This window comes from Carassius gibelio, chromosome B13 (genome assembly GCF_023724105.1).
Source record: "Carassius gibelio isolate Cgi1373 ecotype wild population from Czech Republic chromosome B13, carGib1.2-hapl.c, whole genome shotgun sequence".
NCBI classification, from domain to species: domain Eukaryota; kingdom Metazoa; phylum Chordata; class Actinopteri; order Cypriniformes; family Cyprinidae; genus Carassius; species Carassius gibelio.
The window spans coordinates 14,516,750-14,539,583 of record NC_068408.1 but is presented as its reverse complement, the minus strand read 5'-3'; the positions used below and the strand labels follow the sequence as shown (position 1 = coordinate 14,539,583).

At 39.8% G+C, this 22,834-nt stretch overlaps 1 protein-coding gene across 3 annotated transcripts in view; it reads right to left on the bottom strand.

Moving 5' to 3' along the window:
- adka (adenosine kinase a) overlaps positions 1-22,834 on the bottom strand; it is a 158,125-nt gene that overhangs the window by 10,546 nt on the left and 124,745 nt on the right. For all 3 annotated transcript variants that reach the window (XM_052572824.1, XM_052572825.1, XM_052572826.1), the window contains exons 8-9: positions 11,833-11,868; positions 4,181-4,295 (exon numbers count right to left, since the gene is read on the bottom strand). In XM_052572824.1, coding sequence (XP_052428784.1) covers positions 4,181-4,295; positions 11,833-11,868 — 151 coding nt within the window. The remainder of the gene's footprint in view (positions 1-4,180; positions 4,296-11,832; positions 11,869-22,834) is intronic.

Here is a 22,834-nt window from a genome sequence, read left to right as displayed (position 1 = left end):
ACAGAACATTTCTTCCATATTGTGATGTACATCTGAGTGAAAAAGATTATTAAAAAAAGAAAAAATGTAGGGGAGGACTTGGTTACATACATTAGTTGTTGGAAGCAGATCTGAATACAAGCTTGCAGTCACTTATAGTAAAGGGGCAGTGTCCAGAAGTCCTGCATGTGTCACCAAGGAAATTTGTAAAGTTATGACCTTTAAATTCTATTATGAGCGTAAAAAGTTTTTTTTTTTTTTTTTTTTTTTTTTTTTTAAGAAGTCAAACTTACGCATGGATGAACTATTCACAATCTATAACATGCATTTAGAAAATATGGGGAATTTTCATTTTATGACAACTTTAATACAGCATTGATTAAAAAGCGCCTGCAAAACACCAGGGAAACTTTGGAGAAGAACTTTGGAGAAGTCAGTCATAAATAATGACATGAGAGTAACAATTTTTGCCTGGACTATCCCTTTAAAACACATCATGTGCTTGAGTTGGGAAAACCAGATCCAAGCCCAGTGTTTTCCAGCCTAGATAAGATAAGGATATTGTCATGTCCAGATATCACAGAACAGTGGAGTAATACAAGTCAACTGGAAATAAACAAAACTGCAGCAGCCTCGCTCTCTTTCTCACCCTTTCACTCTCTCTCTCTCTCTGCAGAAATGCAAAGACGCCCCTCCTGTTGTGGTGTTAGTTTCACTTCTTGTGATATTAAAAGGAACACAACAAAGGTTATCTCTCTCTCGAACCTCGGTTCCAGGAAGTTAGAGAAAAGTGCGACACGTATGAGTCATGACTCTGCCCGAAACTGTCAGCCTGCCCTCGTTGGGCTACATTCCCACACATCAAGTAGTTTGGGATTAAACGGGACGTTCTATTTTTCAAAGCGGTCACGAAAAGTGCAATTAAGTTAGCTTAAAACGCAAACTCACGGAGGAGGGAAAGTACTAATAGAACATCACAGACTCTCTTCCTCCCCGTGACGCTGTCGTCCCTGCCGGAGCCCCTGGGCGACCCTGCACACTCAGCCATCTTTAGATCAAAGACCCTGGGCGACGTGCTCTTAATACGAGCCTGTAATAGGTGCGCCAGCAGGGCCGCGCTCTGTTCAGCGATGTCACAAAGGTGCTTCATTAAGGGCTCCTCTTCTGGCAGCTTTCATTAAGGAAATTAATGTGGAGGGGCGAGGACAGCCTGCGTTTATGCCGCGAGAGAAAGCCGTCTCGCACAAAGAGGAACTACACAATAACAAATCTGCATCTCTTTGGAGCGTCGCCCCCAGGGCCTATCATCCCAGCCTTCTTAATCACCATTAAAACAACTTCATTGTGACATTCAGAGCCTGCTGAATGATCACATCCCCACATAGAGAGCAAATTGCAAATGAAATGTAGAGATCAGACGGCATCAGAGCACAGCCTCTGGGAGGTTGAGCAAATCTTCAATTCTCTTTTATATTGATGTTTATTGGCGGAGGCAGCGGGGAGCAATAACGTCCCGCTCCTTCTCCGTCGCCCCTGCTATTTGAAGCCACTTATTCGCCGCTCGTGCGACGCCTGACATTTTTTACGGCCAACTGCCTCATGCGCGTCGTCCTCGTTCACTTCGCATAGGTTCGCCAGGGGTAGCCGCCGACCCCGCGGCTTCTTTTGAAAGGGCTGCAGGAGGTTAGCAGAGCCCGCCTTTTCCCTCAGTGCAGCGTAAAATGCCTCCAGGAGAATATTTTCTCCAAAGCCGACGCTAAGGCTGAAAGTTAGCTAGGAGCAAGTGGGAATGAGGCGGTTCTGTAGTAAAAGGAAAGGATTGTCTTGTAGCGCTTTCCTCTGATGAGGCTTTACAGGAGTAGCAATTGCCTGAGCAGCCTTATCAGCCCAGGGGGACTAATGCTATTAGCGTTTGTGTGATAAACGCAGCACAGTGGAACCAATACAGCCAGCTTTGCCGCGTTACTCTGGTAACATGTTGTGTAAATTGTATAATACAGAGCTCTGCGACAGCTCTGTTTAACAACACTTCAATCCTGTACTGCGGACTTGTGAATAGGATTAGACCTATAAGCTAACAGGGACGAGGGACGAGGAGAGGCCTGCGGTGTCATCAGGGTTTTCATGTGTCAAGAAACTCTAAGAGTGAGGCCTTCAAGAGAACAATCTTAACATGGTATGTTCAGTAAAAATAAGCTTTGACAAGAAAATAAACATTGTTTAAATCTAATTATTCCATTAATGTCAGGAAAAAAGAGAGACTAATTTATACAATCACATTAAATAGTCAAATTAACAGCAATACAATATCCACTACATACCATTCAAAACATTTTTCTTTAAAGAAATTAATTTAATTAAATTGATGAAGTGAAGTGACAGTAAAGATATTTATAATATGAAATGTTATATGTAGTTCTATTACAAATACATTCTGCTCTTTTGAACTTTCTATTCAAAGAGTCCTGACACAAAAACACCATAATTCCACAAAAAATAGTGCGCAGCACAACGGTTTTCAATATTAATAATACTAATAATAAGAAATGTTTTTAGCACCAAAACAGCATATCAGAATTATTTCTGAAGGATCATGTAACATTAGAGTAGAGTAATGGGTGTTAAAAAACTCAGCTTTGCCATCACAAGAATAAATTACAGTACATTAAAGGGGTCATATGATGCTTTTTAAAAGATCATTATTTTGTGTATTAGGTGTGCACACACAATGCGCAAAACTTTGCATTTGAACAGTCAATATCAAATACTTAAACTAATAACAAAACATACTTACAGTAGCTGATTCAGAAGTGCCAGACTGTCGTAGCGAAGTCAGAATGACCTCCTCTCCTAGGTTCAAGAAACGGTCATCCATAAAATCTGTTGATGTTCTGCTGTAAGTAACCTTAAAGATTCCTAAATGAATCTACTTTCTGAAGGCCAAATAAAGTGCTTCTGCTTTCACCAAGATACACCAAGCATCTCCCTGACATGACTGCTTCAACACTAACTGTGGTTACTGAAACCACGCCTTTTTTTTTGCGTAATATTTGGGTGGCATTACACAAATATTTCCACAAAGTGATGTAGAGATGTGGGGCGTGCTTGAATGAGCCGTTTTAGGGAGGGCGCGGGCAAGTCTTAATTTTTATAAAGAATATCTCTTTGGATCTGAGACTTTTGTCTTTGCAACTTTACAGATCATCTTTATACACCAAGAGCTTGTAACACTCCTAACAGAAAGGAAAAATTTTAATCGCAGAATATGACCCCTTTAAAAGATAATAAAGTAGAAAACAGTTATTTTGAATTGTATTATCTGAGAGGGTGGAAAAACTGGATGCAGACCAGATTCAAACTTTTGTTTCTTGCATGAACACCAAGGCTCAACCAGCTGGTGTGGATCTGCAAACTGCTAGGCCAAACCTCTTCAGGGTTTTTGCGTCTAAAGGTCATGTACCGTGTTTACCTCATCTTCTTTCCCGGGTCTCCAGAGCATTGCAGGGGCAGGCACTCATTGTGTTCCCGAGAGATTTAAATAATGTCCAACCACGACAGAATTCATTGTAACAACACTGTGAAATTCAATGAATCAAAATACAAAAGGCAATAAAAGGCGAATTATCCTGAACAAATGGAATTTAGCCGAGACTGGGCACTGGCGGACTGTAAAGCGAGGAATGCCATTCTGGCAGGTGCAAAAAGGAGAAGAAATGAAGAGCAGGAGAAGAAGAGCACAAACAGCTCAGCCTGTCCCTTTCACATTCCTGCCGCCTCCCTGCTTTCTACTTCAAACCCCGCTGGTTTAATCAGTTACAACTGTTATGCTTTCCCCACTATTCGGTTAAACTTATCCACTCCACAGAAAGATCCCCCACCACTCAGTTACCATAGCAATGTGACTGCAACAGCCCTTTGGATTCAAATTCTGCATCTGAGAGATAGGAGGTCATTGCCAAGGGCGAATTCATTTCACACTGAGCAACATCGAAAGCCGCCAGAGAGAATGGCATTCTATTCTTAAGATGACCTTGTTTGAGGCTATTCACTGATGTTTACAGAGGAAATCTATCAACATCATTCCAACTGTAAATAACTAAACGTGTTTCTGGGGGTTGTGTTATTTCTTTTTTAACATGAGATGGTCCTGATCTAAAAGCGTGATTATGAAAACCTAATTCCAAAGAGATGACCCACGCACCTTTGGTCATTACAGTTCCTTCTTTGCCTTGGGTGAAGACAACAGTCCTCTGCCTTTTCTTGTTCTCTTTGGGTAAGCTTTGGGCCTTCTTCGCAATCTCCTCAATGTCTTCAGTCTGCATGAGAGAAAAAATAAAACACATACTTGAGGGTAAGCAGCAAATATTAAGTTCTTCCAGATCAGATTAGATTTACTTTAATACTGCACCTTGTAAAACATGCACCTGAGTCATCGTCGTACCCACTGAGTGTGTTTAGTGACTGCAATTGCCAACTACATCTCACTGGGAACGGCTGTTGTGTTGAAATGCTAAATGTCATGTGTAATCACATCACTCATGACTCACGCATTCATTCCAATGAAATGTTTAAATGCTAACAAGAAACTAAAATGATGCATGTATCGCTCAGTGGCTTTAAAGGAACCCAATGAAGTATTCCGTCTTCTGGCTTTTGATCAGCTACATCTGCAATAAGCCAATTTTCTTTCAAGAAAAAAGTTGGACATTCAAACAGTTGTTCAAAATAACCAAAAGCTTGAATGAACATGTTCAAATGTAATTAATCGTCAAAAGCAAAACTGGTGTTCTGAAAATATGTAACCTGATACAAACGTGGGATCCAGCATTCAAATGCTGACAGGCAGTCAATCAGAAATTGTTTTGGAGAGGATACAAATAGATTTACTACGTACAAATATGCATTTGTGCATATATATATTTTTTTTTCATGATTGTGCAGACTGTCTGACTGACAAAGCACAATTGGTTGCAAACTGTTTGATTCATTTAAAAAAATCTTTTAAAAGAAACAATCATTCAGAGCCATACATTTGGGAAAAGGCAGAGCTGTATGGATTAGATTCATTACAAAGAAAAATAATCCAAATCAAACTAACAGTATGTTTTTATTTCATAAATATGAAATGTACAGAATGTCCATACAAGAACCATTAACACCTTCAAACATTTGGATCAGGGTTTTTCTTTCATAATCTCTTTCATAATGCTGTTGTAGATCAAGCCAGCAATACTACTGCTACTACAATACTCCAAGCATGTTCATGTTTCATGTCCAAGCAGGATGAACAGAATTGTTTGTTGAATTTGACTCTAAGCACTTCTAAAAAGGCCCGTAATAGAGATGCCACTAACAGAATATTCATGTCTAGAAAAGGACTGAACAAAATAGTAAAATATAACTATACCAGCTGATTGTACATGCTAAGAAACCTGCGCCTCCTGATCTGACCTTTCTTATATTGCATGGCTTACTTGTTTGTCCAGCACAGTCTGCTGTTTAAGTGGACTCCAAGCAACCTGTAGAACTCCATGCTCTCTCCCTGGAGCCTCGCAAACTTCTGCCTGCTGGTAAAATAGTCTATGATTTAGGAGATTGTGGAGGCGTTCACCGGTATCGCGCTGAGCTTGTTACCAAGTTGGAGAGGCATGTTGAGGGCACTGAAGATGTCAAAGTACAAGATCCTGATTGGGGTGCCAGCTTTGACCAGGTAGGAGTGGGCTCCAAGCATGCAGAGCAGCGCACTGTCCACAACTACAGTAGGTCCAAAAGTATATGGACCCTTTTGGAAGCCAACATTTATACATTTCATTGTGTTAAATAAAATATTAATGCAAATGGAATCTGCATTTAAATAATACTATAACTTCCTAATTATTAGTATAGAACTAACAGTTAAGTATATATGTGAGTGCTTGATGTTTAGGGAATTGAATGAGATCATCTGTATTTTCTAGTCCTCACACCTCCCAGCTGGTACTGGACAGAAGGAGCTGGGGTGGGGGGTGGGGGGGTGTGTGTGTTCGGAATGGGTGGTGCTGGTGCTGGGGGTGGGTTGGTCTAAGGGGTTGAGTGCTGGTGGTTCGAAACCATCCCCCCACCTCCAGTCACACAAAGCCCCAATAAGAGGGTCTGAGGCAGTCCAACGCTGCCAAAGCTTTGAGTCTGTCACATGTCCACTCGTCCCACTGCCAAAAGCAGACTAGAGAGGCTGCTTGGCCATGGCAGCCACCAGCCCTTGACAGTTTTGTTAATGGCGAGGTAGTGTGGTGTGTCCCAGGCAGGCCCAGCTGCCTCATCACCTCTGTCTCCCTCCACACTCAACAAAAAAGGGTCCGCTTTCCTGCAGTCTGGCCGATCAGCAGAGCGCCGAACAGATTCAATCAGCTTACTGCAGCACTTGCTGTTCAAGATATTGACTTTGGTGTGAGTTTACATTGCCAGACTGTTGTTTTCATTTGCATTTGTATTGAAAGAGAAATTGGCTCAGTGATTCACGTTTTTCATTAACAGGACATTGAAGGCGCGGGCAAAATAGTACTATTTTTTATTATAAATAAAGAAGCAATATAAGAAGCACAGCTAAAAAAAAAAAAAAAAAAAAAGACACTTGAAAATGTTGTGACCAGTTGAACCAAATGTGAAATCTGTGTTGGTAATTCCCAATCATAATCACCCTGCAGCGCTTCGAAATGTAGCGCAACTGTACTTTGGACGACCCAAGCTCAACTATTCTATCTGAATAAAAGCAAAAATGGCAAAAACAAATTAAATCACTCAAACGGTATTCAAAAAACAATGATAAATGTAACTGCACCTTAAGACCAAATTTACTGTTAAACATCAGCTTAAAATTTACTTATGACCCACATTTTAATACAAATACATTAAAAAGTTTTTTCCCCCAACAAGTATTAAGCTACTTCATAAATATGGATGAAATCATTAATACAGCATGCTCTGTGGAAGGTTAAAGTGTTCCGATTGGAACCGACACCAGAATGCAAAACTAACTAGATAATGAAGTCTTTTCTGGAAAACTCAACCACAGACAGTAAAGGCCCAAGGCTAGACCCAGAAAGCAGGAGGAGTACGAATGTGGTGGCTTGATTTAAGCAAAACCCAGGGCTCTATGAAACCCTTACTGTTTTACAGTATCAGCTGACTGTGCACTGTAAATCTGTCAGGGGCTGCAGGTCTATAGGTATCCTGTGACGAAAAGTGGCTGCCTATAAGCCCACCATTATCCCATCATCAAAACTATCAAACACATGATAGCCATGAGAGAGTGTTGCTACACATGCTCATGAACACTTAATCGCCAGGAGACTCAGAGGGGAGGGGGTGGGGACCTATGGAGTGAGTCATATATTCATATGGAGCTCCATTCAACTGCGCAGATTAAATGTCTGACGTGCACGAATAGCATTACTCATTCATAATTTACTCTCTTTTCTTGGCCTCGAACAATGCAAATCACAAATCCAAACTCTTCATGTCAAACCAACTTTTTTTATTTTACTCCTCGAAGAGTGAGGAGGTGTTTCATTTCAGACCTAGGGGAGTCAGCATGCATAGAAACTTGCAGGGCGCTTGTAAAAGCCGAGAAGTCTGTTATATGTATTCAGGATACAGTGATTGCCCATTGAAAAACAGATGTTTAGCTGGAATCTAAGGACCCTGAGCTCTGAATAAAAGCCCCCAGCAGCCGCTGCCTACTCATTTTCTTTCTACATATATAACTCGGCGCTGCAACATCTGCGATCACAGTTTGTCTTTAACCCTGCTTGGCATTTCAATTATGATTACAGTGTATTCCTGTGACTTATTAGAATGCAAGGCTTCATTAGCAGAAGTAGAACACCTCTGCAGCTTCATTAGATTAATCATTCACTTCTTAAGAGTCGTTTAATTTTTAGTAGCATGATTTTGGGGAGGGGGTGAGGGAGGGACGAGTTGGATGCAGAAGAGTTGGAAGAGAGAGAGTGAGGATTTAGGAGGTGTGGGGTATAAATTAGCCTTCCTGTCTCACTCTCAGGCACTTATCACTGCATAGCTATCTGCTGGTGTGAATATATATATGCCTGAGGGACTGAGAGGGACCGAACGCCTGTTCGCTTTGATCTGAATATCAACTGTCAGAGCTATTCTCATAATTAACCCATCAAGAAACATCACAACTGGATCCTTCAGTCCAGACAGAGAAAGGCAAGAGCCCTTCTGGGAATAAAGAGGCTTTCTGTGCACATCTCTCCTGCAGACAGGTGCTGAGGTTGGGGGGCAGAGGGCTTCGGAGACTGTTAGGAGCAGCTGCCGTGGGATGCATGCTCCCATGTTGGCGTTTCCCCCACTGGCGCTAACTTGCTTCAGCTAAATTGTGTAGGGGGCTTTTAATCGCTTCCCCAAACACAGCCTCTAATCACCACTAAAAGGTTGATCGTTCCCAAGGAGGAAAGAAGGGAGAGGCGTTGTGGGAGTCTACAGAGGTGCTAATGGAGAGGTTAATACTGTTTCCAGGGCTTGTTGAAGGCAATTTGTCACTGAGACTGAATGTAAAAAGTGAGACAAGTTGAAGCTGTGGTTTAGAAGTCTTTGTTTTCTTAAAAGGATATTTCAGGCAAAAATTTTAATCCTGTCATCGTTTACTTTCATGTCATTTTAAACCTTTATGACCAAAAAGTATACACAGAGATGCGTGTTAAAATTGTATGTAACACCAAAGAAGATTTGTTAGTGTTGGTTTTGGACCCCATTAACTTTCATTGTATGGACAAAAAGTGTTAAAATATTCTTCTAAATATCTTCTGTTGTGTAAGTCAGTCAGGTTTGTAATGACATGAGCGTGATTGAATTTTGACAGACTTTTTGGCTGAACTAACCCTTCAGTGTAAAAGATTACATAGCTCCCTGCTAAGGTCTCAGACACATTAGCATATTCATGCCATTGACTACTTGCTACTCAATAACGGTGTTTGATCAGAGGGGTGTGTAATGAAGGTTTTAAGCATAAAAAACATAATAAGCACAAGCTTAATTAAGCTTAACCATAATATCTCTCCATTCACTGGTAACCATCAGTTCATGGAAGCCATAATGTAGCTGTCAGTGATTATCATAAGAGATGTTCTCCTTTAACAATGATGAAAGCAGGCGAAAAAACCCCTGCCTTATTAGGGTGTCCAATTCTGTGTCCATATTAAAGCTAATAAAACAGCTCCTTCATTGTAGTCTGTAGGAAGAACAGCAGCCAATAGAACATCAATTACCCTGCGGCGGATTCAACATCTAAGGGTATTTAAGTAAAACAGATGAGGATCGGATCACACTGTGAGCCAGATCTAATGCCGGCTCAATACAGAGAGAAAATAACACACTCTTATCTACCTTCTTGAGATGTAAATTGATTTATTAACAAGGCATCTCTTTGAAGCAAAAGAAATGGATTGACGCTAAGCAGACGTGTTTGATTTTCACTTTCATAAAGCGTGTAGATTTTCACGAGATGTAGAGCTGTATTGTAAAAACACTCTTCTTTCACACTTCCTGAATGTTGCCACATTGTTTAAGAAGTGAGAAAAATATTATCTTTACAAAGGTACAGCATGTCTGGCAGCGTCTGCTAGGGAGTTCTTTGGATAATCACTGAGCTTATTGGAAGCTTGTATTAAAGAACAGGCATCCTGGGAAGACTTCGAGATTTAAAGTGCCTACAACCACAATAATGCATATCATTATCCATGTTTTCATCCATGTATTGTATGCAATTTCTGAGATATTGCAGTAAAAATGCCGGGAGGATATATCAATATAAAGAAACATAATACAATAATAGCAAAAAAAGATTATAAATCCAAAATGTCAAATGGCTAACGATATATTATGATAAAATATATTTAATAAATATATGATAAAATATATTTAATAAATATATGATAAAATATATTTAATAAATGTTATATATTTAAAAAACTGGCAAAACCTGAAATTGTATAAATTCAAAACGCACCTTAATGTACAAACCTGGTGGATGATTTTGTTTAAATGTTAGAAATTAAGTATTGTAATGTTATATATATATAGTACTTAATTTATAACAAATTTATTTATAGAAGTTTATAAAAGACATGTAAGAAACTTCAAAAAAGGAAAAAACTAAATTTACTGAATAAATTCCTAGCTGTCCATTTAAAAAGTCAGAAGAAATTAAATAATCTAAAAAGGACCACAGCTGCTACAATTTTCATTTCTATTTTGCGCCAAGTGATGATTTTGTTCTCCTAAACACGTTGGTTTATTGAAAACTGTTTTCAAAATATTATGATTTTTCGAATGAATTAAATTCCCAACTTGGATGGAAACCACTTTATTGCTTTATTACCCAATAAAATAAAACCACGGTTTTCGCTCTAGGTATGAGTGGGGTACAAAGTTTATTGCCGATGAACAAGGGGGAGCACGTCTGTGATGTTACGAACCACATAAACTGAGATGCGCAGATGTGGATAGTCAGCTGATGTGCGGAGGCGTGTATGAATAAGATCGAAAGACAAACCATGACATGCTTCTTAGTACATTTGGGGCCTGAAACTAGAGCGTTTTCTCTATTTCTCTCTGTCCTGTCACTAAATGCTTACATTTCAGCTGCCATACTCTGTGGAGACGTTTATTTCTGAAGCAAAATCAGGGGCAAAGACTCGTATGTCAAAGATTCCCTTTTCTCTGAGCCCTAAATCAACATGACGTGTGTGAAATCAGTGAAGAGGTACTCACAGTGTGTGACAGTGCTTGCCATTTATATATTTACTCTGTGCGATGCAAGCTCTCGCCCCCTCCTCTATCTCCCTGGCTCACGAACTGCTCCTCTTCTCTCTCTCTCTCGCCCCTGCATGCGCTCTCTCTCTCTCTACCTCCCTCTCTCTCTCTCTCTCTCTCTCTCTCTAACTTACTCTGCTGCCAGAATCTGCTTTGCATTCCAGTCACGTCGATCGCACCTTGAGTGATCCTGGAAGACAATTATTCATACTGAGACAAAACACATTCAGGAGGATAGTACTGCATTTGAAAAAAGATAAGCCACTTCAATTATTTAAGCGTGCTGTTCCTAAACCCACATTTACTTTGCTTATGAATTCACATTTAACCCCCCCCCCCCCCCCCCCACCCCATGTACACTTGTGAATATGAGACGAGAAACACTACTATTACATTTGCATTTCACTGCTATTCAGAGAGATAACTGGTATTGTTTTGACGTGTTATGTGCAAACAAGGCCAATCAGTGTTTCCACATTCTGAGACTGGAGGGGAAGGTGATCCAGTATTTATGAGCGGATGCGGCGTGGTATAATTGAGCGTAATGCCGCGGCGGATCCTCGCACTGTCTAATGAAGCTAACAAGGTGGGTTCCTCGACAAAGGCACCTGCCAGCCCTGCCAAGTACACCGACAGAATTGAAAGCAGCCCCTGAGGATTTCTTTTTCTCCTCCCAAGAGCATTCTCAAAATTCAATAAATAACATCTGTAGGCGATGTTGGGTGCAGACCTGGGAGGAATGCGTCATAACAGAAAAGGAGGGGGACGAGAGAGAGAGAGGGAAGAGAATGTGTGAGAGTAGGGGAGAAAATGTGTTTGTGTGTGTAAGTGTGTGTGTGAGAGAGAGAAAGAGAGTGTGTGTGAGCCGGAGTGCTGGCTGAACAAAGAAACCATGACGACTGCCAGGTTGCTATGGCGACCACTGCAAGGGGGCCAAGAGAGTATAATAGCACATCAATCACTGTCCGAAAAAGAACTTCATTATCAGCTGAAAAATAATCCTTTAGGATCTGTTTAGTGTGTGATCCTCCATCCACTCACCTCAAAGCCTTGTCCTCGTGCAAACGCGGCGGCCTCCTGCAAAACAAAGCACACATGCAGCCTTAATTAATGAGAGCTTAGTGTAGCAATGAGATTTCATTTAGGACACATTTCAAAGCTCTGTTAGAGTATGTAGCACAGGATATACATTATATAACCTTCAGTTCTATCTCCAAAAACCAGTGAAAGACATGGAAAATTACCTAATAATCAGATTTGCAATTTAAAAAAATGCAAGAAAATTGGTTACAGACATGCTGATACAATTATATATCAAAGCATTGCAACTCCCACCACCCCCCACATCTTTATAAACTATTCATAAGCAAATTTGGTAACACTTTAGTATAGGGACCAATAAAAACCATTTACTAGTTGCTTAATAGCATTATTAACATATTGGCTGTTTATTAGTACTTAAAGGGGGGGTGAAATGCTATTTCATGCATACTGAGTTTTTTACACTGTTAAAGAGTTGGATTCCCATGCTAAACATGGACAAAGTTTCAAAAATTAAGTTGTACGTTTGAAGGAGTATTTCTGTTCCAAAAATACTCCTTCCGGTTTGTCACAAGTTTCGGAAAGTTTTTTTCGAGTATGGCTCTGTGTGACGTTAGATGGAGCGGAATTTCCTTATATGGGTCCTAAGGGCACTTCTCCCGGAAGAGTGCGCGCTCCCGTATAGCACAGCACTGAGAGCACAAAACACTTCACTGATCAGAGCGAGAGCGTCGCGAAATGTCACAAAAGGAGTGTGTTTTTGGTTGCCAGGGCAAGACAACCCTGCACAGATTACCAAAGAAAAAACAGCATTAAGGGACCAGTGGATGGAGTTTATTTTTACAGAGCATCAACGGAGTTGTGCAAGTGTTTTTGTTTGTTCCCTGCATTTCGAAGATGCTTGTTTTACAAACAAGGCCCAGTTTGACGACGGATTTGCGTATCGTTTATTTCTTAAGGATGATGCAATCCCAACGAAAAAGGGTCACGATCGTGTGTTGGAACCGCAGGCGGTGAGTAAAACTGCTTAAAATATCTCTGCCTCCTTGTTAGTGCGTCCGCCTACCATCGGAGACCCAGGTTCGAGCCCCGCTCGGAGCGAGTCGTTGCTGCTGCTGCTTTCGTTCAGTTTCAGCCTTCACAGCTGTCACAGCTTCCAAACGCTCTCAACACAAAAGCTTACTCGCGCTCGTGATTCTTTAGCTCCGCCCACACGTCACGCCTCCAGGCGCTCGTGTTTTTCCGGGAAAATCGGTACAGACTATCTTTCTCTTATGAATATAATAAAACGAAAGACTTTTTGGAGTTATGAAGGATGCAGTACTACTCTATAGGTACTCAAGATTAACAGGATATTGAGTGAAAACGAGCATTTCACCCCCCCTTTAAGCACATATTCTGCATGACCATTTTATATATGCCTTTATCCTACACAATACTTATTAATAAGAAGCAAATTAGTAGTTTGAGCCAAACGGTTAACGGTTTATTAATCACGGAATGGGACTTTAAAATAGTGTGACCACATATTCTCCAGCTGCGTCTATGAAATGTAGAATCACACACGCATTTGGCATGCTCTAAATCAAATGATTTTTTAAATATAATGAATGAAAATATCTGATGTGTCACAAGGTCTCAAATGTATGTTTGTGGTGTGATGATAAGCTAGTTGCAGCGAATGTCGTTTACACCAAGCACAAAGACAATAATCATATTAGCATTAACAACAGCATTTGACATTAACGTGCTGCAGTTTTCTCAGTTAAAGACAGATGGATTCTGATTGGCTATCATTCATTAGCTGGAAAAAAAAAGTTGATATCGCTCCTCACTGCCATTACATTATACTCGTGTTATAGTTGTGGCGTGTCAACGGGCCTTTACTCTGGATTGTGTGTACATTTGCAATGACGTTACTGGTTAAAAAGACCATGTCACATAAAATACCACAACATTACCTGAAGCCCAAGCAAGATGTATGAATAAAACTGCTTTATTTCAGATAATAAAAAGGCTCTGTGAGGATTAAAAGATTCCAATTACGTGTGCTGGGGTTCGCCCTTTGCCCGACTGAATGGCTCTAGGGACCAGTTGTGACAACCTCGGCCTTTAGAGAGGAAGAGGGGGTGGAAAGAACCAGTGCTTCATGGATGTAAAGGGCCGAGACCACCTGCAGTCTGTCTGTCTGTCACAGGCACTGCATAATAGAGCCGAGACATGTACATTACTCTATAATAGACCATCTGACATCACAGAAAACACTCCAACCTGGCATTTACTGGAGCTGTTTGTATTTGGTTCCAGTCAGATGATTCCCCTTTTCTGGCTCACAGAGCTACAGCTACACCCATTTTTGTGTTCACCACACAGGGGTCAAACACTCCAAGGTTAATCTTTGCACCATAAAGTTGGGGAAAAACTCCAGTCCCCATGGAGATAACCCACCATTAGGTTTCATGACACCAATTACAGCTCAATGATCTGATAATGTGGCCATCCAGCAGCCAAGGTGAGCCACTCTTTTATTAAGAGTGATTAAGCTGCATTATTTCAAGATTAGCTCCAGGAATTTGAGTTAATGCAACCTTACTAGGAAAGACTATGGAAATGATGGACTTGTAATAAATCTACACTTTAAAAGTCACTCTATTGGCACAACACACTAACCAGAACCATATCCAAAGCTTTGTGCTTCATAATTAGGAAGAAAACAGAGACATGTCAAATGACAGAAGCCAATCCATCATATTCAGTAAGACGACAAACGATTAAATACATGTTAAGGCTGTTATCACACAAGACTTTGTAAACCACTGACTTCCATTCATATGCATGCAAATGCAATTTTTACATTATTATTTGGAATCAATTTGGAATACGCAAATGTATTATTATTTGATATTTATTATTTGCTAAAAAGAGAAGGCCTAGGCCTAGAGCATGACAAACATCATATTTAAGTACCGTATTTTCCGGACTATAAGTCACACTTTTTTTCATGGTTTGGCTGGTCCTGCGACTTATAGTCAGATGCGACTCATTTATCAAAATTAATTTGACATGAACCAAGAGAAATTAACTAAGAGACATGATCCAAGAGAAAACATTACCTTGTCCAGCCACGAGAAGGCGCTCTATGCTGCTCAGTGCTCCGGTTGTCTACTCTGAAGAAACAGAGCTCCCTCTCGCGGCTGTAGACGGTAATGTTTTCTCTTGGTGCTTGGTTCTAAATAAATGCGACTTATAGTCCAGTGCGACTTATATGTTTTCTTCCTCGTCATGACGTATTTTTGGACTGATGCGACTTATACTCAGGTGCGACTTATAGTCCGAAAAATACGGTATATTTACGGCAGTTTTCGAGGACATTTCTCATGCTCAGAATAGAAATGGCTTACGACAGCTAAAAAAATTTTCATAAACAAATCTTCTTACAAATATTTTTAAAGGCTAATTAATTGATTTGTTAACACTTAAAGCCTTTATGTATTATTGTATAATTACTGTATATGTTTCCCAGCGGATTACCCAAATATTTTACCATCTGCTATGATCCCAAGACAGGTAGTCCCGCTCCAAACTAGAGGGTGCAACAGTCTGGATCCCGAAGAAAAAAAAAAACTAATTAATTCTCTCCATAGGGATATTGATTTTTAAATTGTAACTTACGCAAATACAGATTCCTGCTGAAATATATATTGCCTAAAATTCTGTAGAGAAACTTCAGCCAATCAGAGAACTGGTCTGGAACCAGCAAATACTTACAGTTTAATATATTTTTACCCTGTCTCAGCTGTTCGGTACACTTTGTCTGTTTTTTTTGTTTGTTTTTTTGCTTCATATCAAAGTAATATAAGTGGTTTGTTTCATGCCTTACAACTCTTAAACAAAGGCTTTTCAAAATTCCTATAGGAAAAATTAATTGGAAAAATATTTCCGCAACCAAGGTAGCTAAAATAAACGGGCATGCAATGCTGCACTTCATTGGCTCAGCCAGAAGTAGTCTTTCAGGCAACTGAAACAAATGGGCTGAAATGTTTTGAAGGACCACAAAACCACAGTGTCTGTGCTAAAAACAAATTGCTAACTTGTTGTGTCTACAAATTAAACTTGTAAAGTATGGTGTATACTTTAGATATATTTAGCAGAGCAGACAGCTCCTAATGCTGTTGATTTTCTATCACGAACCTACTTTGGTGTCTTTTTTAGATCGGTGTGCAGCAACGATTCAAATCAAATGACCGAACTAACACATGCTTTGCATCGATTTGATCGTTCCCTGTAGTTCTCACCTTCTCACACACAGCCCCACAATTGGTCAATTATAAACAATACTAATAACAATATGTTATTGGTCAAACTGCTTTGGATGTTTTAGGCAATATTAAATTCCTGGCCGGGACGTGTCCCGTATGAACGGTGCATATGGCCACCCTATGTATACTGTATATGGTGTAAAAAAAAAAAACCTTACGCTAGACAGACTTGGGAATGGCACAAAAATAGATCATGAAAGAAGATGGACAGAGAAGAACAAAGGTGGCATGGAGGAGGTGAGGAGTGTCAGGGTGAGTGCACACTGACATCTGGTCTGGGTTAGAAACGTGGCCCTGACAGACCGGGCCGGGGAGCTCACGAGGGCCAACCTCACTGGTTATTTACTTCAGCGCCCTCTTTCATCTCCATCCTGTGCAGTTATCCATGTTGTGAAGCTCAAAGCAGAAAATGAAGAGAGTATTTCTCTTCGTGAATCTGGCCAGTGGGTTAGCCATGCCAGCTGCAAGAGGAAGGGACCTAAAAAAGACAGTTCAACAACAACGCACCACTTGAGGGATGGGCTGAACTCTAAAATCATCCGCTAGCTAAACAAAGAAGAAAATAACAGCAGCAAAAGAATACACAGACAAAAAACAAGACCTACTTGACCACACGGTCATAAGATGTTATTTTTTCCACATTGTTTTTGCACTGGTGACATAAACACTGGTGAATCAGCGGGAGCCCAGACAGAAAGAAAAACAAAGATGCAACTGTTGCTTACTCACAGGCCAATCACAGTGCAATTTCATGACGTTGGCTCAAACGTCCCACATAATCCTGCATGAGGCAGGACTGTATGACCACAGGCTGTGACTGTACCGGGGCAGTGCTGTCTGAGGAGGCCGGCAGATGGTTATTGATACAGTAATCTGGGCAGGGGAAGGGGAAGGGGAAGGGGAAGATTAGAGAGAAGAAAGCTGCACTGTTGAGGTGTTAAAGGTACTCCCCTGAGAATGCAGCAGGCCAACTGGAGCGTGATGCACAACCGACAACAAACCAGTAAAGAAAGACAGCCAGAGAGACGGAAGGATGAAGAAAGAGAGATGCTGAGAGAGCGACAAACAAGCCACAGAAGACAGGCCCTTTTGGTGGAAATTTATCTAAAGCCACTAATCCTATACTTACCACCACCAGATGCAATTACTGCTAAAGAGCTGAGAGTAAGCGAAGCCTGTCCTAGACAACACTTCCATTACTGATGACATGTCGCCCAGATATAGCCCCAAACAAATCTATCCATCCATATATCTATCAATCCACCCATCCATCCTCAAAGCTAGTGGATACAAATATTTCTGCAAATTATTATCCGAATTGGCTCGTGAAAACTATATAAAAATTCTCACGCTTAAAATATATGCTGCTAAACAACACAATTTTGCAGCTATGTGAAAATGTTGGCAAGGCAAACAAAAAAACAACTACTGGCTTCACCAGGCCTGCAGAAAAAAACAACATTCTTATTGAGTACAGCACACTGTATCACTGTGACACTTGGGTTTATGATGCTTCATTTTAGATCCCACAGAGATCTGAGAGGTTGAGAAATGCTACGGGCATGTTCTGTAATTTGGCGTGAGATGTGTTCTGGTATCCTGGACGTGAGCGTGTGTTGATGCTGTTTAGAGTGTGTGGGATGATGGATGTTGACGTGGCTGCAGATGGCGGGCGTCCAGGTGGACTGCAGACTGCAGAGGCAGTGTGGAGGGGGGGGGGGGGGGGGCTGGGCCTGGGACAATTCAGAGGAGAACGAAGATATCCACAGGGTACATCATCAAAAACCCCCACACTGCATCCACGATAACAAGATCATCAAAACATATCTGCACATAAAGTGGCCTGATCTAAACCATGATTAAAAATGTACAAGTGTCTTTAATCGTATTGTATTTTAATTACATTTTATTAAATGTAATTTATTCTTGTGTTGCATAGCAGCCATTAGTTCAGCCTTCAGTTCACATGATTGATCAGAAGTTATTCGAATATGCTGATTTAGTGCTTAATTATTAATAACGGTTCTTATCTTTTTAATTTATTATATCAATGTTGAAAATAGTTGTGCTTTTTAATATTTTGGAAACCATGGGACACTGGTTTAATTTATTTGAAACTTTTGTAACATTATTAACGTCTTTGCTTTTACTTGATGCATCCTTGCTAAAAAAATTAATTTTATTCATACAATACTTTTTAACGGTAGTTTACAATGGTTTCCACAAAAAATATTATGCAGCAATTTTTTCTACATAGATGATAATAAAAAATATTGCTTAAGCACCAAAACCAGCAGACTAGAATGATTTCTATAGGATCATGTGACTCTGAAGACCAGCGTACTGAAAAGTCAGCTTTGCATCACAGGACTAAATACAATTTTAACATATTGAAATGGTCTTTTTAAAAAATATATATATATATATTTCACAATATTACTTTTATTTTTCATCAAATTAATGCAGCCTTGGTGAGCATAATAGCCTTCTTTCGAAAACAATAATTTTTTTTTTTTTTTTCATTTTAAGTGTCACTATACTGGATATGAATAGAGAGAAGAGTGCTGAATAAAAAAAAAAAACTTTTTACATGCTGTCATTTTGGGATGTTAATTTAACTTTCTCCTTTCTGTCAAGTGGAGAGCTTAAAAAGGTGTCTCCTGCTCTTGATCTTGACCGCCTTCTGATTCAGCTTGCAAGCTGAGAAAGCTCTGCCTGAGCTCTTTGCTGAGCACTTCAAACATATCTTTGTTAAACAATGCATGAGAAGCAATGACTAGCTGTAATGATATCATTACCAGAATCATGAGTGCTTACTGCAGTCTCTCCTGGCCTTACTCTATGGCCTCTTACAGAGGTGGAGAAACAACAACAGCAAAAAAAACCAAAACACCCCCGTCCAGGGCACATGATATCTCCCTCAATGACAGCCTTATTAGCACACAGTACGTTCCGATCCCTTTCAAAGCCTGCCATTGTCCGCACTTCAGTGCAGGAATGCAAGTTAGCACATAAACAAGGTTGTGGGAATAGCTAAAGCTATTGCATGATTAACACAGGATAACGGTAAATATAGAGACCACGCACACACACACGCGAGGCCACAGAGTTCCAGACTGGTCTGTCACACACACATATACAGATGAAGAATGACGTGATGCTTCAGATGAGTCAACGACACTTGTTCGATGTAGTCATCCTCAAGGGAATGTCCACAAACAGGATCACAAAACCTGCTGGAGGAGCTGAAACGGCGCAAAAACAATAGATTTCTCGCTAAATTTAGACAGGTTACATCATAAATCATTGCTATTCTTACATCATGACTATTACTTAATCCCTTGTCATTAAAAAGCAAGGAACTTCCTTTTCTTTTGTTTGCACTCTTGACAATAAACTGTAGACCGCTTACAACTCTCAAGCAACGTCGTAAATTTGCCAATTAAAACGAAATGGATATTTTACAATATTAATCAGTTTACAATACCTTCAATCATGGCTAACCCAATCAGAATTTAGAACCATAACCACCTGTTTTATGAATCGACTTGTACGATGGTGTCAGTTGAACTGAATGGTGAAGGATAATAGTGAAGTCACTAATGAGAGGTACTTCAGTGCAGACAACAGAAGTACCCCGCACAAGAGAAAATCAATACGAGACATACATTCACAGATGTGTGTGTGTCAGAAATGACCGTGAAACCCTTCTGTTACCCAAAATGACTGATGTGTAGGGCGTCAGAGCGGGTTGGTGTTAAACTTTCCCAAATCATCCTGGCAACAACCAGCTGACATCCTACACTCAACTCCACACTGACAGAAATACACTGGGCTCGGTGGCAGCTATTGATCGGCCCTCAACACAATAGCGTCTCTTCCATCCATCATCACTCTGCGTCTCTAAAGAGAGCCAGGCGCCTATTAAAGGCAGTGCCGGCCCGGGTTCACTCTCACCCTCAAATCTGTGTTATGGAACTCCCCATCAAGCTGAAAATGGCTTCTGTGGCTCAATGTGAGGGATATTCTGGGGAAAGCCTCCTGAGTCCTCCGATTATAGTGGTTAGCTCATCTTCCCTATTCTGACCCTATCTGATCCAGCAGCGACACATACAAGACCACAGCTATCATCCCGGAGATATAAAAAACGACTAGCATGGACTATAAATCTACAAAAGTATTTGTGTTTTATGTAAAGAGTACACACTAAACAGAGTATGTGGCTTTTTCTATATTTTTTTTAATGAAATAAAGATAATAATGTTACCCAGGACCACAAAACGGTCTTAAGTAGCATGGCTATATTTGTAGAAATAGACAACAATACATTGTATGGGTCAAAATTATTGGTTTTTCTTTTATGCCAAAAATCATTAGGACATTAAGTAAGGATCATGCTCCATGAAGATATTGTGTAAATTTCCTACAGTAAATATATCAAAACTTAATTTTTGATTAGTAATGTGCATGGCTAAGGACTTAATTTGGACAACGTTAAAGGCAATTTTCTTCATTTAGACTTTTTTTTTGCACCCTTAAACACCAGATTTTCAAATAGTTGCATCGCGGCTAAATATTCTCATATCCTAACAAACCATACATCAATGGAAAGCTTATTTATTCAACTTTCAGATAAAAAAATTACCCTTATGACTGGTTTTATCATCCAGGGTCATATAATAATATTTCTTATATTAATATAAGTTATTACAACAACAACAACAACTATAAATAATAGTTATAAAACCAAAACAATCTATCTTAACTTAATCTTTTACTAATAACTTAACTTGCTTAACAGGATTATTTTAGGCTTTTAAATATAAATTATTATTATTATTTTTATGACCTTTCCAATATTTTGTGATTACTGCATGAAGAAATGTAAAAAAAAAAAAAAAAAAAAATCAGTTTCATTGAGGTCAATTCCCTAATAAATCATCATAAAAAAAATTAAACAACAAAAAGATTTTCATTGCCACATTGGTTACTTTATCAAGATTGGAAGAATTTACTATTATTACTATAATATTACTACTAATAACTCTAATTACTAATACTAATATGAATGCTAATAGTTATATAATAATAATTTTTTCACTTTTTTTGGCAGTATGGTTTTTGAGAAAAAAACCAAAAAACGTTGGTACCGTTTTGTTAGCATCTCTTGCTCCCTGAGAGCAAATCACTTGTCCTAGCAGCACTCCTAACTGTCTCTCCACACAGCGATGTCTTGCAGGTCATTGTGTAGAGGTCGAGAGAAGACAGACGGCTGTAATTGAGTGCAGTGAGTGATACAGTAAAGCACTCGCCTGACAGCATCCAGCTCCAGCATTGTTTTAATTACCTCACCTTGCATCTCTCTCTCTCTCTCTCTGCCTGTCCCTCTTTCCTTCTGCTCTGAATTCAGACAGCTGTTTCCAAACTACTTAAAAACATTTTTTTGCTAACCATGAAAAACATCACCAAATGTTTTAGGAAGACTTCTAAGCATCTCAGAGGGGGCCTGCCATGGTTCAGAGCTCTGGAAATGTCCGTGTTTGATTGTCAACAAGATTTTTAGAACTTGACATCTGTCTCTCAATATTTGTGTGTGTGCGTGCAGCTGTCTGAATCAGCTGGGAGATGGAGGCCCAATGTCAGGCATATCCCTCATCGCCTCGGGCTTCCTGCATGAACTGTCCGTCACCTACACAAAATCAGCGGGGGAGGACACACACTCCAGCACAAGAAAATATATCACTGTACTGTAGATATGCAAACATGCACGTATCCTTCCACAAAGAAAGTACAGTGGTTACTATCAATGGATATGTCTAGATGTAGAGCCCCAGACAGAGTCATAATTAGGCCCTGATGGATTTTTGATGTTTTCCTCATTTTCTGTCCTGATTTTGGGAAAGAAAACTTTGGAATAGATTTGCTTACTTAAATAAGGTAAACAGTCCTAAATAGACTGGAGAGTACTGCAGTTATTGGTAGTATAAAGTAGAATAACACTGGCTAAAATATTGACTTAAAAATATCTTGGGAATTTTGTAGAATTCTGCCAATGCAACGAATTCAACAGTGCAAAAAACAAGAAGGTGATATTGAGTAAATTAGATTTTAGATCAAATGTCGGAAGATACTTTGGGCCAGATTCACTAACAGCTTGCGCCAGTGCAAAATATCTTCTGGCATTACAATAGTACTGTTAGGATTTATTAAAGATGCGTAGTGCATAGTGAAGAATTAGCGATCAAAAGGCATGCGCCTGACCTTATTGAATATGCATTTATAGGAGTTTCCCTTTTAAGCACAAACTTCATGGGAAGAGAGTATTAAACTGAATCATGCAATGTGATTTACTAACATTTGCGCTTGTCAAATTACTGCTATTTGTGCGATTATTTAATGCCCCCCCAAAAAGCATGTCTTAAACTAAACTGTATTAAAGTAGATCAACCGCACCTGATGAACATCGGCTCTGCTTCTTTGCGACTATGTTAATTTGTGCTGCACTTGGTATATTGTGTTGGTCCATATGTAAATGAGATATTGCGTCTGTGTTTATTAATTTGTATGTTGTCAGTATATCACCTGGAGTTGCGCTCTTGTGCCAATTTGCCCTGTTTAGGAAATCTGGTCCTTTGCCTATTTTTGCTCAGCCAATGAAAATTAGGGATGCACCAATATTAAAA